At 39.1% G+C, this 18,242-nt stretch overlaps 1 protein-coding gene across 3 annotated transcripts in view; it reads right to left on the reverse strand.

The window, feature by feature from the left end:
- Nucleotides 1-18,242, reverse strand: part of Hook3 (hook microtubule tethering protein 3) — a 90,099-nt gene that overhangs the window by 17,283 nt on the left and 54,574 nt on the right. For 2 of the 3 annotated variants that reach the window (XM_036209469.1, XM_036209471.1), the window contains exons 14-17: nt 13,456-13,525; nt 11,450-11,590; nt 4,352-4,439; nt 1,885-1,890 (exon numbers count right to left, since the gene is read on the reverse strand). In XM_036209469.1, coding sequence (XP_036065362.1) covers nt 1,885-1,890; nt 4,352-4,439; nt 11,450-11,590; nt 13,456-13,525 — 305 coding nt within the window. The remainder of the gene's footprint in view (nt 1-1,884; nt 1,891-4,351; nt 4,440-11,449; nt 11,591-13,455; nt 13,526-18,242) is intronic. The other variant, XM_036209470.1, reaches the window with a different exon arrangement.

Raw genomic sequence — 18,242 nt, forward strand, 5'->3', positions numbered from 1 at the left:
TTGAGATGCTGAGAACGAAGGTTTGACTGGGTAATTTTGTTTTTAAAGGTTTTAAACTTCCTGAAAAGCAGGAAGTTAAAACTTACATAAAATAAGTAATAGACACATAACAAAAGACTACCAGATCTCATAGTTTAACACTTATAAGGGTAAATATTAACAATGAGTTTTGAATTATGTGATAACTGACACTCCGCCAATTACTATAGGCTTATAGAACACATTGCTTGACTGTGTAATAATTGCAACAAGGAGAGGAAAAACCTCCCCAATGTTTAGTTAGCCTGTTGAATGATGATCACCTCATATAATAACTCACGTCTACCTACTTCTTCCCAGTTAGAAATGGCCAGGAACTCACCATGTATGGAACCCAGTTTGCCCTTGAACTCATGACCCTCCTCCTAAATGCAGGAAATCTGGGATTTCAGGTGTGTATCATCAAGCTTGAGTTTATTCCATCAATTCTAACACAGCTTTGGAATATTTCAAATTTACTTCTTTCTCAGTATGGTAACTATAATTAGAACAATGTCCCTAAACCTACAGAAAGATAATATCCTTACTTTTAATAAGATAACTTATTAGAGATATTATTTATATCTTTAATATCTAAAAAAGATATTATTTATATCATATAACAGAAGTTAAAGATGGGCAATTTTTTCAGAACTGTACATTTTTCTTTCTTCTATGGCCTTCTCATCCTGTCTTGTTCTCTGAAGTTTTATATACTGTGGCTAACTCAAATTATCCATATGGCTGAATATAACAATGCATTTCTGCTCATGCTAAAAACAAATGACATAAAAATAATAATAAAAATGTGCAAACCATCATGCTCTGACTTAAGGTTATAAGAAAAGACTGTATTGATAATAGAAAAGGCAGCAGTTATGTGTTCTTCTTATAAGATATACGATACCTCTAATAGGATATCTTATTAAGAGTAAGGTCTAGGGGCCGGAGTGATGGCTCAGAGGTTAAGAGCACTGGCTGCTCTTCCAGAGGTCCTGAGTTCAGTTCCCAGCAACAACATGGTGGCTTACAACCACCTGTAATGAGATCTGCTGCCCTCTTCTGTATACTAAATAAATAAATCTAAAAAAAAAATAAATAAAAATAAAAAATACTTTATTAAAAAAAAAAAGAGTAAGGTCTATAAAAATAAGATATCTTATTTAAAGATAATAACCTTTTAATCTTCATTTGTTTTAAAATCATTATTTGTTCTCTTTGTGCTAAGAGGATGAAATGGAAATATTAAAATTCTTAATTTTGTGTTTTGATTAGATCTTAACAAATTACTTTGAATTCTTATGTATTATATAGTCAAATAGCTAACTACAAGTCTAATATGCCAGACAGCACACTAAAGCCTGCTAAGTACAGTGTGTACACCTCACAACAGTAATATTAACCCTGCTGGACACCAGGGAGGCTGAAACCCAAGCACGTTTAGTAACTGAAGGGATACACTGAAAATTAAAATCCAGTGTGGCCGAGACCCCAACCCTATGAACTGCCCCCCTTCCAGGCGTTCTATGTTTCAGTAAAACCTCTCCAAACCGAAGACTATAACTATCAAAATGTGTGCTTGGAGGAAACTAGATTATAAAGGAAGCCTACACTAAAGCCAATTCTATCAGTGAACTAACTATAATGGGCAGAGCAGGAGGGAGACAAAGGGAAGGACCTCTCCATTAAGATTTGGATCGACTAAGATTTTAATTGTCAAGAGCATATACTTATAAAGCAACTATTAGAATATTCATTTTTCATGAGTCTTACTTTAAAATTTCAGTACCATCGACTATAATATCAGATCAAGTATAAACTTAAAAACTGCTAAGTATATGGAAATGAACAGGAAGCCATACTTACAATAGCCTTGAGCAGAAACCATGCCAAGAGACAGAGAGGACATATTAGTATGAAGCAAACACAGCAGCCAAGAGAAGAATGATTTAGTAACTCATGAACAGAAGTAAAAGATATGCAATTTTTTCAGAACTGTACATTTTTCTTTCTTCTATGGCCTCCTCATCCTGTCTTGTTCTCTGAAGTTTTATATACTGTGGCTAGCTCAAATTATCCAGATGACTGGATATAACAATGCACTTCTGCTTCCATGCTAAAAACAAATAACATAAAAATAATAATAAAAATGTGCAAACCATCATGCTCTGACTTAAGGTTATAAGAAAAGACTGTTCTGATAATAGAAAAGGCAGCAGTTATGTGTTCTTCAGAGGGGATGAATCCAGTCTAGAGGTTGCTCTATGCATCACACTCCTGAGATACAACATTATAGATTATTGAGGAGAACAATATCAAAAATCTGATGGGGTAAAAGAACTACACATCCTGAACTAAACTAATTATTTCTTTAAGGAATCTGGATCTTCAAAACAGAAAATTTTCCACCTGAATTCTGTCTGCGGAGAAGAACATGGAAGGAAATTTTGCTTAGATTTGAGCTAGACATCTCATTACTACATAGGCAGTTAAGAGGTGACCAGTTTATGCAAGTATTTGATAGGGCTGGCATCTTACCTCTGAAATATAATCCCCTACAGCAATTGCCCATAATATGTTTAATTAGATTTATCACAGTGATAACTAACTAGGATGTCCCAAGTCACTTTAAACAATTCCTTAATGTGCTAATTTAAGCAAGAGAAGTACATACAATAGTCCTTACTGCACTACTGCATTTAGCTAGTTGGATCACTCATCATGCTTACATGTGGGTAGTACCCTCTTTCCCCTTTCTACCAAAACAAATTCAAAACAGTCACCTCCAAATGTTTAAGACCCAAATGAACTTTATGTTTCTTTTGGTAAAAGGGATCTAGAGATGCCAATGAAGTAAGAAATACGACATCCTATGGCTCACCTCTACGACACTGTTAAGTAGGCATTATTATTTCAGTGAACTAATTTCATCTCTTTGAGATTTACCAGTTTAACATGTTTTGTTTGTTTGATTGTTTTAAATCATGACACTGGGCTGGAGGTATGGCTCAGTGGTAGATCTGAATCCCAGAGCCACAAAATTTTTAAAAAGTTAAAAAAAAAAAAAAAAAAAAGAACAAAAGAAAGGCTTGGCATTTTAAATAGTTCCATTTTAATAAAGGTGTATGGCTGTTAAAAATAACAGTAGTTGTGAACTGATCTGGGAAACTAAGACAATTATCAACTCACTAAGAAATAAACTAAATCATGAATTAGAGGGTCACACTGGCAATCTAAACAAGATCTATGTGTACAGAAACTTACAAAACTAAGTTTGAGGCCTCAAGGGCTTTTATATTTAATATTCCCAAACTTTTAAAGTAATTTACTCAACTCTCTTCTCTTCTCAGCTGTTCCTAGGTTAATAAGGCTGGAGATTTCTCCAACTGACTGTGTCAATGGAAGCAATCTAGAAAGTTTAAACCCAAATGTCTGAGTTTATAGAAAACTGCATTGGCAATAGAAAACAAAAGACTGATTATTTAACATTGATTTTCCCTATTCTTTACACCGTTCTTAAACATTTTTGTGCTTTAGTTTTATCGTGTATGTTTGTTTTATTCAATATAAAGGATTTACCAATTATAACCTATTTCTTGTTGCCAGAGATGTCTACTAGGCATCCTAAGCACTGTGAAAGGTGGTTAGTGGACAGAGATGATGTGAGTCATCATCCTGCGCTCAGCACAGGTACCATATTCCAGTGAGAATGTGCTAATAGCAGAGGAGAGCTAAGACAGAGATATACAGAATGCTAAAAAATTATAAAAAGGTCAGCATGGATTCTGATGCTAGAGATAGCATTCTTTTCTTAAATACCAAGTTCATATTAAAAATTTCTTCTTGGACGTGTCTTTACACTTTTTGTTTTGGCTTGAGGGGGAACCTTTTACTTCACTATGAATTGAACACACTTAAGATGTAGCTCTTCCATGTAATGTCTTGCCTGATACCACAAGAAAACTTAGCAGAGTCAATTAGACAGGGCTTTGAAACAAAGAATGCCATGGAAAAGGAAGACGGTATTTCTTCCCTATAAGAAGTATAATGCTAAATTATTAGATATCAGCAAATAAAAAAACTGGAGATGTGCCTGAGAGATGGTTCAATGGTAAAGAGGTTTGTCACTAGTTCCTGGGACTCACATGGAGCAAGGACAGAAACAAGCCCCACAGGTTGTCCCCTGTCCTCTACAGTGAGCTGTGGAGTGCATATGCACATGACAACTGCCCCTACAACTCACACACATGAATTTATTTTATAAAGTATTAAAATTATAGGTTCTCTTAGTTGTGAAACTTTCAGAGCATGGTTGGTATATAACAAAACTTACATCTTCTGCTTTTGATCCTTGATCCTGCAAAGATTTCTGCAGTTCTTCTACTTGTGACTGTACTTCCAGAAGTCTCTGGTTCACCAGCCTGCAAAGCAAGCACACATTAATTCTCCACATACACTTCTTCCCCTTGGGCTGTCACACTGATTTCACTGAAGCATCACTGGCAAGCTTAGAACTCAGGCTGTAGTAGCACCGTATAATCGCAACAGCACCCTCACAGTTTCACAAGTAAAGATTACTTTGCATAGTGTTTTTTGTTTTTTTTTTAAGATTTATTTATTATGTACATGGTGTTCTGTCTACATGTATGCCTGCAGGCCAGAGGAGGGCACCAGATCTCATTACAGATGGCTGCAAGCCACCATGTAGTTGCTGGGAATTGAACACAGGACCTCTGGAAGAACAGCCAGTGCTCTTAACCACTGAGCCATCTCTCCAGTCCCCTCCATATTATTTTTTATATTTAAAATTTCACTGTTGGGCTGGAGATGTAGCTCAGTTGGTAGAGCGCTTGCCTAGATGCATGGCTCCACCCCCAGCACTGTATAAACCAGGCATAGTGGCACATGCCTGTGGTTCCCAAACTTGGGGAATGGAGGCAGGAAAGTCAGAAGCTTAAGGTCATCCTTAGCCATATAGTAAGCTTGAGGCCAGCCTGGTACACATACGAGCCTGTGTCAAAAAACCAAAACAACATGACGTCACTCTGGCTTTCCCTCTCCCTGCCTTTTTAAAATCTGCAATGCCACTGTAGACTTCGGGAGCTAAGAGCCCTGGCTTTAGTAATTAAACCTGCTAACTGAAAACCACTGAATGTTCTTAGGCTTCAGCTTCCTCGGCTTGAAGATGGAGCTAAAAATACTGTTATAAGGGTTACAAAAGGCAATTTTAACATACTGTCTGGCAGATAAACATAATTATTTGCTATGTAATACTTCAGAGTTCCAAATAACTTTCCTAGGAAAGGAGAGAAATTAATTACTTCTGTTGACAAGATACTATACAAAGAAAATTCTAAAGATTCTACCAAAAAAAACCTTTTTTTTTTTTTTTGAGACAGGGTTTCTCTGTGTAGCTTTGTGCCTTTTCCTGGAACTCACTTGGTAGCCCAGGCTGGCCTTGAACTCACAGAGATCCGCCTGCCTCTGCCTCCCAAGTGCTGGGATTAAAGGTGTGCGCCACCACCCCCGCCCAAAAAAACCTTTTTAAAACTGACAACAACAAAAAATCAGTTAGGATACAGAGTCAATATACAAAAATAGTAGCTTTCCTTTTGTTTTCTAAGACAGGGTCTCAGTATGTAGCCCTGGCTGGCCTGGAACACACCGTGTAGACCACATGGGCTTGGACTCTGAGAGATGCACCTGCCTCTGCCTCCCAAGGAGTGAGATTAAAGATGTGAACCCCCAAGGCCTGCCAACAGTAGTTACTCTGTACACCAATAGTGACCTTCCTCAGAAAGAACCCAGAGGAGCGATTCCAATAACTGCTACAAAACCCTCACAAACCAAACAACAACAACAACAACAAAAACCCTCAAACCAAACCAAACCATTTCTAGGAATAAACCTAAACAAAACTGAGGCAGATCTCTAGGGTGAAAATTACTAGACAGGAACTGAAGAGGATTAACAAAGGGCAGAAAGAGTTTCCACTGACCGACTAGGGGAATTAATGTTGCTGAAGTTCCCAAACTATCCAAAGCAGTTGCAGGTTCAATGCAATTCCCATCAAAATTCCAATAGCATTATCCACACAGATAAAAAGACTAATGCTGGTGGCACCACTCATTTGATATTAAAGCCATCAGAAAGTCCTAACAACAGAAGTGTAGTGTTGAGGTAAAACCAGACCTAGCCAACAATGTATAGGAGGTTCCAGAAAAACAAATATCTGCATGTGGAAGAATGAAATGAGATTCACATCTCTCACCCTGTGCCAAAATCCACTGAAAAGGACTGAAGATTTAAAATCTTGAAGCTATCATAGGAAACATGGTAAGATCATTAACACAATTTCCTCAACAGGAGTCCAGTAGTTCAGAAAACAAAGATAAAGAACTGGCAAGTCTGAGTGTAGAATAGAGAACATACAGAGTAGGAGAAACACTGCCAGCTATTCATATGGTAAGAATTAGTGTGCAGTGATCATAAAGAAATAAAACTAAACCAAAATTAGTAACCAAAAAATTAAGAAAAATGAAGTCTCCAACGAATGCTAACAAATAGTTTTTTTTTCTTTTTTCTTTTTTTTTTTGCCGGAGCTGAGGACCAAACCCAGGGCCTTGCTAGCAAGCACTCTACCACTGAGCTAAATCCCCAACCCCACAAATAGTTTTTTAAGTTAATTATTTATTCATTTTATTTTTATGGGTGTTCTGGCTGAATGTATGCATGTGCACCACATGTATACAGTGCCTGCAGAGGCCCAAAGAGGGTGTGAGATCCTCTGGGACTGAGAGTGGAGTTTCAGACCACTGTGAGCCCCCAAGAGGGTTCAGAAATGAAACCCAAATCCTCTGGAAGGCCAGTCAGTGCTCTTAACCATTCAGCCATCTTTCCAGCCCAAATGCTGGCAAAGATATAAAAAAGCCAAATGAACCCTTCTACAGTGTCAGGAATAATGTAAACTAGCAAAAACAGTTATGGAAATCAGCAAACTAAAAATAAAACAAACCATTGTTTATTCAATCCATCCTTGCCATTCCTGGGTACACACACAAAAGTCAGAGCCAGTATACAACTGAGACAGTCACATACTTATGTTTGTCACAGCACTATTCACAATGCTAAGTAATGCTAACAGCTTCAGTGCCCATCAACAGATGAACAGATAAAGAAGCGGTTGAATAAATACACATTTTACTTAGGACGAATAATGAAATTTTGTCATTTGTAGGATGGAATTGGTGTACATCATGCTAAGTGAAAAAAGATAACCATAGAAGAAAAGTAGTAGAGGCAGGTGGATTTCTGTGAGTTCAAGGCCAGCCTGGTCTACAGAGTGAGTTCCAGGACAGCCAGAAACCTTGTCTCAAAAAAAAAAAAAAAAAAAAAAAAGTTTTCTCTCATATTTGGAAACTAAGGAGTGTTGGGAAATATTGTTATTATTATTATTTTTATTTTTTGAGCTGAGTATCGAACCCAGGGCCTTGCGCTTGCTAGGCAAGTGCTCTACCACTGAGCTAAATCCCCAACCCTCCTGGTAAATATTATTTTAAGGTGTGTTACTTTTGTTTATGTTGCATTTGTTTAACTCTGAGGCTGTGTTACTGTGCCTGTCTAAAACACCTGATTGTCTAATAAAGAGCTGAATGGTCAATAGCAAGTCAGGAAAAAGGATAGGCAGGCAGAGAGAATATATAAAAGGAGAAATCTGGAAGGAGAAAAGAAGAAGTAGATGGAGGAGGAGGAGGACTCCAGGGGCCACCTATACAGCAAGCCATGAAGAGTAAGATACTGAAATAAGAGAACAGGAAAAGCCCAGAGGCAAAAGATAGATGGGATAATTTAAGTAAAGCTGGGTAATAATTTAATAATTTAAGCCAAGCTAAGGCCGGACATTTATAATTAAGAATAAGCCTCTGTGTGTGATTTATTTGGGAGCTGGGTGGTGGGCTCCCCAAAAGAGTAAAAAACAAAGGGGAAGAAAAATAAAACCACCACCAAAAACAAAACAAAACAAACAAACAAACCAGAAAGTAGAATGGAGACTTCTGTTAAAAACAAGAGAAGTGGGGTTGGGGATTTAGCTCAGTGGTAGAGTCCTTGCCTAGCAAGCACAAGGCCCTGGGTTCGATCCTCAGCACCACAAAACAAACAAACAAACCACAAGAGAAGGTCCAAGGCACACGCATGTGTGTGACAAGGATGGGGTGAGATGGGTAGTAAGGAATCTGGAAACAGGCATGGTAAAAACATGATATTTCTACGTGTAAAAAGGCCATCGTGAAACCCACAAATGTGTGAATTAACATGTGTTAATAATTATAATAATACACAGAAACTAAGTTATCTGTTTTGTGAAAACTACCTGTTTTGTTTTCAAAGAGAAAAAAACAAGAATTAGGAGAAAAAGTATGAAGGAACTGTGGGTGCTTTTTCTACTGGAATGAAATTTAGAGTAGGAAGCAGCAGACTGGATCAGAATGTTTAAAATACAGAGAACAAGGAACGCAGCTCAAGACTCTTCCATAGTCCTCTAGGACTTTCCTTTCTCTACTTGCTACTTTTCTAAGCTCCTGTTGCTGAAGACACCACACACTTTGGGCACAGGACTTGGAGGAATCAGGCTGGAACTGCCCTGGAAAGTTCCCCACTGCAGACTAGCTCTCAGGATCAGAAGGTGCTGTGCAAGCTCCTGAGTGAGAAAAGCAATGGGTAGTCCTAGCCAACTGTGAAGGCTGTAAACCACAACAACGACAATGACTGGAGTGGCAAGACATCCCCAAGGATGCAATACTGGCCCTGTGGCTTGGTGGTAACCAAGAGCTGTGCATTAGATTTAAGGTCTAGTCTCTGTGAGGGAACTCATGCTGTAAAACCAGGCAATGACCATTGCTGGAGAGGTCACAGGCCCTAGAGGAGAACCCACGACTGCCATTTTTCTAAACTAATTTCTAACTGCTCTAAGTACTTATCCTTATACCTACAGGTAACTGTGGCTTTCACACCTTATTCAAGAAGCTTTATTTTTGCTGTGGATGGACACTCCACAGTGATCCACAACTGATCAAAGTAGAGAGAATAAGTGACCATGGGGTGCCCAACTGCAGCTGATACATCTACAATGCAACCCTTAATTAGGATCAGGGAAAAATCACTGTAAGTGCCAGAGTCTTAATATGGTTACCTAAACAAGACATGCATAGTAACGCCACCAACTGATAATGCCATATGGATGAGGGAATCTCATAAGGCCTCACCCCTAAAGAAAGAGTTACAGGTAGTCAATGGCTCCTGAGAGGGAGAATCAGTTTTCTTCAGGAATGTGCTCCTGCCCAGCTATCCAACCCCAAGTGGGCAGCATGTCTGTACATAAGAGCAATACTAAATGAACTCAGTACTCTGTGTGTGTGTGTGTGTGTGTGTGTGTGTGTGTGTGTGTGTGTGTGTGTGTGTGTGGTAATTACAGAAGAAGAGGTCATGAATTTGAGAGGAGGGACATGGTAGGAGTTAGTGACAGAAAAGGGCAGGTGGTAGGAAATGATGAAAATACAGTACTCATGTATGAAATTCTCAAAAAAGAAAAGAAAGGGTGCTGGAGAGATGGCTCAGTGGTTAAGAGCACTGGCTGCTCTTAAAAAGGACCTGGGTTCAATTCCCATGGTAGCTAACAACTATCTGCAATTCCAATCCCAGGGATCTCTAGCCTCCGTGGGCAGTGCATGCCCGTATTGCACAGACACACACACAGGCAAAAGTCTCACACATAAAATAAAAATAAGTAACTCTTAAAAAAATTTTAAATTAAAATTTCATTTAAAAAAAAAGCACTAATTCTGTGTTGCTAAGTGATCACATATAATGCTCCACAGAGCATTATATTTAACGACGTTCTTATAATCACAAGATATTTCTATTCCTCTATAATTTTATCTACTCTGCCTCAGTACCTATATAACTTAGTATTACAAGACTAGGTAAAGCCATCCCAACAATCTGACCCTGCCTGGGGAAAATGCCACAGCACACAGTCATGCAGAGCATACAGTCACATGCCATAAGAATGTCAACTGTAAAAAAAAAAAAAAAAAGACAGCTTATAACAGCATAACAACAGTAAGAAAAGGGAAACACTGCCACATTTGTTACTTAAGAAACATTTCTCAAGCCGGGTGTGGTGACATGTACCTTTAATCCCAGAACTTGGGAGACAGAGACAGGTGGATCTCTGTGTTTGAGGCCAGCCTGATCTACAGAGTGAGTTCCTGGACAGCCAGTGCTACACAGAAAAATCCTGTCTTAAAAACAAACAAACAAAAAGCAACAACAATAACAACATGCTAATTTTATAGTGACTGACTCTGAAAAACTGTTTAACATGAAGACAAGGAAAATTTACAAGCAGAAATGGAATTTTTTTAATGTAATAGTTTAAATTTTCAAAATAACTAAACTGCTCTTGGGAGGAAAAATTTCCTTTTAAGGTCATGACAAATAATAAATGAGAGAAAAAATACTTTATCAATTCAACTCCACACCAGCAGATCCTTTCAAACATTAGCTTGTGAAAATCAACTATAAACAGCAATTGCTGTGAAAAGTGTGAATGCATCAGATATGTTTTTAAAAATGATTTATGTATTTTTATTTTATGTGCATTGGTGTTTGACCTGCATGTAAGTCTGTGTGAGTGTGTTGGGTTCAATTCCCGCCATGTGAGTGCTGGGAATTGAACCCAGGTCCTCTGGAAGAGCATCCAGTGTTCTTAACCACTGACCCATCTGTCCAACCCTGTATCAGATATTTTTTAATCCTCTAGATATCTGTTTTTGTTTTTTGTTTGTTTTTTAAAGCCAGGGATGGTAATACAGGCTTTAATACTAGCACAGGCAGGCAGATCTCTAAGTTCCAGGCCAGCCAGGACTATATAGTGAGACACTGTGTCAAACAAATTAAACAATCTTAAAAAGAAACATAAAAGCTGAACAAAGACAACACAAATGGACATGCCAAAGTGATGGGGAAAAGCCCATGGGGCCTCAACTGTACACAAAAAACTATAGACAACTAAGGAAAGCTGAGAATGGGAGAGGTGGCCCTTCAGGGAAGAGCACACCAACTGGTTGTACAGGGACAAATGGTCAGCCCTGAAAACACACACACACACACACACACACACACACACACACACACACACACGCAATAACAATTAGTGAAAGAAGAGGCCATGAATTTGAAGGAGAGTGGGGAGGAGATGATTTGGAGGGAAGAAAAAGAAGAAATGTTGTAGTTAATAAAAAAAAAAAAAAAAGCAAGAAATGTACTAGCTTATAATCATTCCAATCCATCCCAAGCCTCTCTTTAAAAATACCCTAATCAAGGCACAGAGGGAGAAGCTGTGGCCAGTCACTGCACCCACACACGCTACCTGTTCTCCGTCTCCAGCTCATTCTTGCGCAGGTTTGCATCATCTAGAAGGCTCTGCAATAAGGCAATTTTCTCATTGTCTGAACCCTCTTGACTGATTTTTAACATCTTATTCTCATGCTGAAGACGAATAAGTTTCTCCCTGAGTGAGAAAGATACAAGTTGGTTATCTAGATCATTAAGTAAGACGCTATAGGAATTATGACCCAGCTATATAAAGTTGGAGTACCAATACACAGGATACAAATGAAAAAGAGTGTCTGCAATGAGTTCAGAGCCTTATGAGTACAGAAGGCGTCCCCTGTACAAACTAAACTCCTTCTAGAAAGAACAGTCTGAAGAAACAGTTCCTATGTTTCAAGACAATTCCAAATCCTGTTTCCCTTCTTATGTAATATTTAAACTATGACTCTGTGACCATATAGTGCAAAGTGACTGTTGCTGAAACAACCTTCTAGTTCTGTGTATATATACGTAAGACACATATTTGCTTTCCAAAGGAAAAGGATAGAGCAGAATGTTTTGTACTGGTACTTGCTCATTACCTTAGAATTCCACAATCTTTTAATATTATATCTCAAAAATTTAAATGACACAGTACTAAAAGTTATAAATCAATGGTTACTTATTTAGATGATACATTTTAAGCTTTATATATATATATATATATATATATATATATATATATATATATATATATATATATTTTTTTTTTTTTTCCCCCAGAGCTGAGTACTGAACCCAGGGCCTTGTGCTTGCTAGGCAAGTGCTCTACCGCTGAGCTAAATCTCCAACCCCAAGCTTTTAATATTTTAATAATGAGCAGCTTTATAAAATACCTTTGTGTATATTGTTGGCTATTTCCTTAAGATTATTTACCAGAAAGGCAAATTTTCAGTTAAAAGATGGGCACATTTCTACACAGAAGACATTCTGTAATTTGTTCTAAGGACATCCCCCCCCCCCTTTTCCCTTTGAGGCTTCTAGTTCCTCCAAAACCCTGATGTGGGTGAAAAATATCAAATATTAACTCACTGTCTATGACATATACTGTAAGTTTTCATCACTGTTTATAATTTCATTTTCTTGTTAGCTCTTTAGGATATAGAGCAGATTTAAGTTGTATCTAATCACACACAGAAAAATCAGTTGTGGGTTATCCTTGCTCCTTTTTAGCTTAAAAAACCTTTACCAAAAGGCTTCCTTTACTGCTTTTGGAATAAAGGATATAGCCATTGTAAATACTTATGAAGAACAAGTATGCATCCATTCAACTAATTTCGTTTGTTCCCAGATGGTGAAAAGTAAAGGTAACATAAGGGGCTAGGGAGATGGCTGACAGCCCAAGTCTGGTTCCTCGATTCCAAGGTACAAAGAGAGAACCAATTCCCAAGTTGTCCTCTAAGCTCTACACTTGAGCCATGGCTGGAGTGGCGCACACCCACACCGTGATGAGATGGGACCTGGTGGACAACGACAAACAGGTCCACAAGGTCATCATTACCGTCTGCACAGTCAGTTCCCTCCTGTCTTTTTCATTCATACACATAATGCTGCGAAATGTACTGAAGGACATGAACTCTCTAAGATGCTATGTCCAGACGAACAGGTGAGGGATGCTGAGGAGGAGGAGGAGGAGTTACAGATGGGAAGAGCTCCTCTATTTGTAGCACTGTACCTTCAGATTACTCCCAGGGTTAATTCATAAATCTTAGTCATTGTTTATTAGGATGAGAGCTAAGTACCTTGTCTTGCCTATTTTCATGCTGTCTGCTGAGGCTCCAAAGTGCAATATATGAGTTTGATTTTGTAATGTGAAAGACTGTCTCACTCAAGGGAAAATAATTAGTTCTCTGGACAATTTAGAAAACTTCTAAAACGCTGAAAACAAGGAACTGTAATACCGAGTTCAGGCTGAAATGCCCATCCAAAAGAGGAGCTGGTTCTGTTTACACTGGAGATAAGTTCTCCACAAGGACTTAGTAGAGCGACTGCCACCCTCCTTACCTGATTTCAGGTGTAATAATCTCTGCTGCAAGGCTGTCTGAAGACTCCTGGCTTCCCAGAGGCATTAACCCTACAAATACACAGAGAAGTATACAAAGTTAAGGAAAAACAACTGTCTCTTAAGTAAGAGACAGAATTTCTGCAGGAAAGCATCACCTTGAGTATGAATCTTAACAGCTAAAGAGTTCACTGGTTCTTTTTCATTTCATTTTATTTTGGTTGTTTGTTTTGTGGTATTGGTACTTGAACCCAGCTCTGTGGACGCTAGGCAAAATCACCCACTTTCTCAAGTAAAAGTTAATTTATTGTTCAAACAACTGTAAGGGTCCACTACACACCATTAAGTATACTTCAGTGTTGTCCAACCATTACCATGACCTGTTTTTAACTATTTAATAACTCAGTCAGAAAGTCTCTAACCATTAGGCTATTCCACTCCTCTTGCCTGTAACTCCCTGGCAACCCCAGTTCTATTTTTCATCTGTCTGTGTCAATGAGTTGCCTGTCTATACATGTAAGCAGAACCATGTACTGGTCTTTTTACTTAGTTAACACAACACTTCGATGTGGTGATATATTGTGTACCCTAATAAAATTTGCCTGAAGATCAGAGAACAGATTCAACATAGATGCCAAGCAGTGGTGGCACACATCTTTAATCCAAGCACTCAGGAGGCAGAGATCTGTCTGGATCTCTGTGAGTTCAAAGCCACCCTGGACTACATGAGATTGATTCAGTCTAGGAAAGAAACAGAGCCAGGCAGTGGTGGCATACACCTTTAATCCCAGTACTTGGGAGTCACACGCCTTTAATCGAAGCACTAAGAAAGAAGTCATATGGCTGGGCGGAGAAAGGTACATAAGGCGTGAGGAGACAGGAACTAGAGGCTTTTTGAGGCTGAGGAGTCCTTGAGGTGAGACGTGGCAGTGGCTTGTTCCTGTGTCTCTCTGATCTTTCAGCATTCACCCCAAAATCTGGCTCCTGGGTTTTTATCAAAAGACCAAAGCAGATTTCCTGCTACACTTTGATGATCTGTCCACATTACAGCACTTTGCAGAACTTTCTTCCTTTTACTGCTAAATTATATTCCATTGTGTGCATTTATTGTATCTAATCTGTAGACAGATGTGCATTATTTCTACTTTGTGGTGACTGTGAATAATGCTGTGTGTCTATATATATGCATATATATAGTGTGTGTCTCTATATATGCATATATACACACACACACACACACACACACACACACACAGACACACACACGTTACATTTGTACAATTATCTCAGTTCTTTCGGTGGTGTGCTTACGAGTGGAACTGATGAATCACATGTTATTTTATGTTTAAATATTTTAAAAAGCTATCAAATTTATTTCCATAGTATTGCCCCATCCCACCAGAAGTTTATAATGGTTTCAATTTCTCCCAACCAATTCTAAACCAACATTTATTTTTCTTTCTTTGGGGTCATGGTGGTAGTGGGAAGAGCTTTACCCTCACTAATTCATTTGTGGTAATCACTGATTGATTTGTCTTTTTCTAGTGATCATTGAATGATATTACTATTTTATGTGTTTATTGGTCATCTGTTTGTCTTCTTTGGAGACAAATAGTTCTTTCTATTCAAATCCTTTGTTCATGTGTGAAATGGGTTTTATTTTTATTATTGTTCAGTTTTATAAATTCTTCAAATAGCCTGGATGTTCTGTGTATATCATGTATTCATGTACATGTGTGTGCTCACATGCAGAAGGCAGAAACTGACTTCAACTGTTTTCCTCAATCACCTTGCACTTTGTATGTTTGCGTACCATGTGTGTTCTAAGCACCTGACGTGGCCAGAAGAGGGCACTGGAACTGGAGTTACAGATGGTTATGAGCAGCCCCTGTGGTTGATGGAAATTCAACCAAGTCCCTTGGAAGAGCAGCCAGTTCTCCTAACCACCAAGCCATCTCTCCAGCCCATCACTTTATACCTTGAGACAGGGTCTCTCACTGAGTGGCAAGTCAGCTCAGGTACCCAGACTTCCACAGCAAGCACTTTACCACTGAGCCACCTCCCCAGGCCATGGACACTAATTCACTTCAGATGTCTGCAAACCCTTTCTCCATTTTGTAGACTGCCTCTGCTCTAGTGTTTCTGTACATGACCATTTTCAGTAGTGACAAACCTCTTCATTCATGTTCTAGTTTGTTGCCTGTGCCTTTGGCACCAACTGCAGGGATCGTTGTCCAATTCAATGCCATCCACATGTTCCTCTACTAGATTAGCCCTCATAGGTAGGTCCTTGGTCAGTTTCATTCTTTTGCATCTGGATGTAACTATGCAATCCATTTCCCCTCCCTCCCTACTCCCTTTTTCCTAGCTGCTCTGGCTGGAAAGTTTAACACTATCCTGAAGGAGAGTGGTGATAGCAAACGCCTTTGTTTTCTTCCTGGTCTTGGAGGAAAAAATTTCAGTCTTTCACCACTGAGTTTTTTCAAATGTTTCTTTATCATGTTGAGAAAAATCCTCTATTTCTGACATACTGAGTTTTTAAAATCATGAGTAGGTATTGGAATTTGTCAAATGCCCTTTTCTGTACAACTGAAACAACGATATTTTCCCTTCATTTTGTTCATGTGGCTGACACTGATGGGCAGTGAGAACATGGTACATACACACAGTGGACTTTAAATCAGCTGCGAAGAAAACTGAGAGGCTTTAAGGGAGAGAGAGTAATAGAACACTTGTGAAATGAATACTGGGGATGGAATGTCATGGAGAGATGTGGGTAGTGAGACTGGGGGGGCATAAACTAAAACAAAGTTTGTATGAAAAAGCCAAGAAAAAATCTGACACTTTGTAAGGGTATTAAAAATAAAATAGGGTGGAGAGATGGTCTACTGTGAGTTTGGATGTCAGCACAAATCGACAAGCTGGTTATCCTGTGAGTGTCTCTAACTTCAGTTCGGAGGGAATCTTGCACTCTCTCTTGGCCTCCATGTACCCATAATTATGCATATTCTTACAAATATATATATTTGTGTATATATACGCACAAACACACACATACTTGCAAATCAAGAATTAAAACAAAACAAAACAAAACCTATAAATTATTTGTCAGGGAGACCCAAGGCCCTTAAAACAGTATTTTTATTGATTGCTCACCAGAACTCCCTTAAGGGAGTGAACACACCATATGCTTTGGATGCAGAGAATAGAGCAATCAAGCTATAACTGAGCTGCAAGTGTCTTCTTTGCTTAGCTGCACTCACAGTGCCATAAAGCGCCATGCAGGCTGGTGGGGGGAAATGACCGTCAATAGCCTTATTCGGCTGTGGACCTTGTGTACTAGTTGACCTGACCAGGGAAATGAGCCCACTGTGAGATAGTGGCATGGCTAAAACAGGGGCAAACAACTGCTGTCTGGTTGGATTGAGGCTCTGATCATTAGCTCTGGTATATAAACTAGACAAAACCCATGCCTTAGGAGGAAAGGGGTCATAGGTTCTAGCGGGGAAGCTACTGCTATGGTTTTGCTAAATGGATATCATATGCCTGTCAAAACACCTCCTAAATGTGCACGTTAGTGCCACAGATTAGTACTTCCTATTTGCAGCACTGGTCAGAAAAGTGCTTTCTTTTGTTGCTTTGCTTTGCTTTATTCTTTTTTTCCCCCTGCAGTGGTAGTGGTTACTTCAGGATTCCTAACTGGTCAAACTGCTGAGAATAAGTGACCACCGAGTCCTCAGACCTCACTGGGACCTCTGCATCACATCATCCAAGGCTCAGACAATACCACAGAAAATGGGGAGGGAAGAACCCACAGCTGCAGGGAGGGTCAGTCTTTTTACCCTTCAGCAACAAAGGAGAGTGGTTGCCGGGACAGGATCAGGTCTGTCACAGCCAGTCTTGCAGCAGGGAGTCTCACAGGGAGGGAGGGAGGGAGGGAGGAGTCAGCAGGGGTATGAGTGCTCACGAGAGGGTAATGCGTGAAAATGACCAAAACACAAAAGATACGTATGTCATGCTGCCGGGCGGTGCTGGCGCACACTTTAATCCCAGCACTCGGGAGGCAGAGGCAGGTGGATCTCTGTGAGTTTGAGGCCAGCCTGGGCTACAGAGTGAGCTCCAGGACAGGCTCCAAAGCTGCCTTGAAAAACCAAAACAAAAACCAACCAACCAACCAACCAAACAAAAAACCCAAAATACACGTATGCAATGTTACAATGAAACTCAATATTACAACATTCACATAGGTTTTTTTTTTTTTTTTTTTTTTTTTTTTTTTTTTTTACTTTTTGAGACAAGGTCTCACTGTGACGTTCTGCTTAGTCTGGAACTCACTCTGTAGACCAGGTTGATTTTGAACTCACAGAGATCTACCAGTCTCTGGCTCCTGAGTGCTGGGAATAAAGGTATGTCCACTACACCCAGCACATTCGTATCTTCTTCCTTGCTCTTTAATAACTTAGTTTACTGGTGAATAAAAATGTTACAATTATATTGCCAAACATTCAGATAGTTCTGCAATTTTGCTCTTAGGAACTATTCCTTAATCATTTGGGTACATTTCTAGAGGAATAACACACACAAAAGAAACGCTCAACCATGTAGATTTTTGTATAGCAAATAATAACCATGAGAGTTTAAAAGAGATGAGCTAGCTGTCTTTTCTTGACAGCATAGGAACTGAAAGTAAAGAGTGTCAGGTTCAAGCTAGATTCTGAAATCTCTGAAACAATTTAATATAGAGCTGATGAGAAGAAAGTGAAAGAATTGCAGGGGTACAAAGAGGAGC

Source organism: Onychomys torridus, chromosome 17 (genome assembly GCF_903995425.1).
Source record: "Onychomys torridus chromosome 17, mOncTor1.1, whole genome shotgun sequence".
Taxonomy (NCBI): domain Eukaryota; kingdom Metazoa; phylum Chordata; class Mammalia; order Rodentia; family Cricetidae; genus Onychomys; species Onychomys torridus.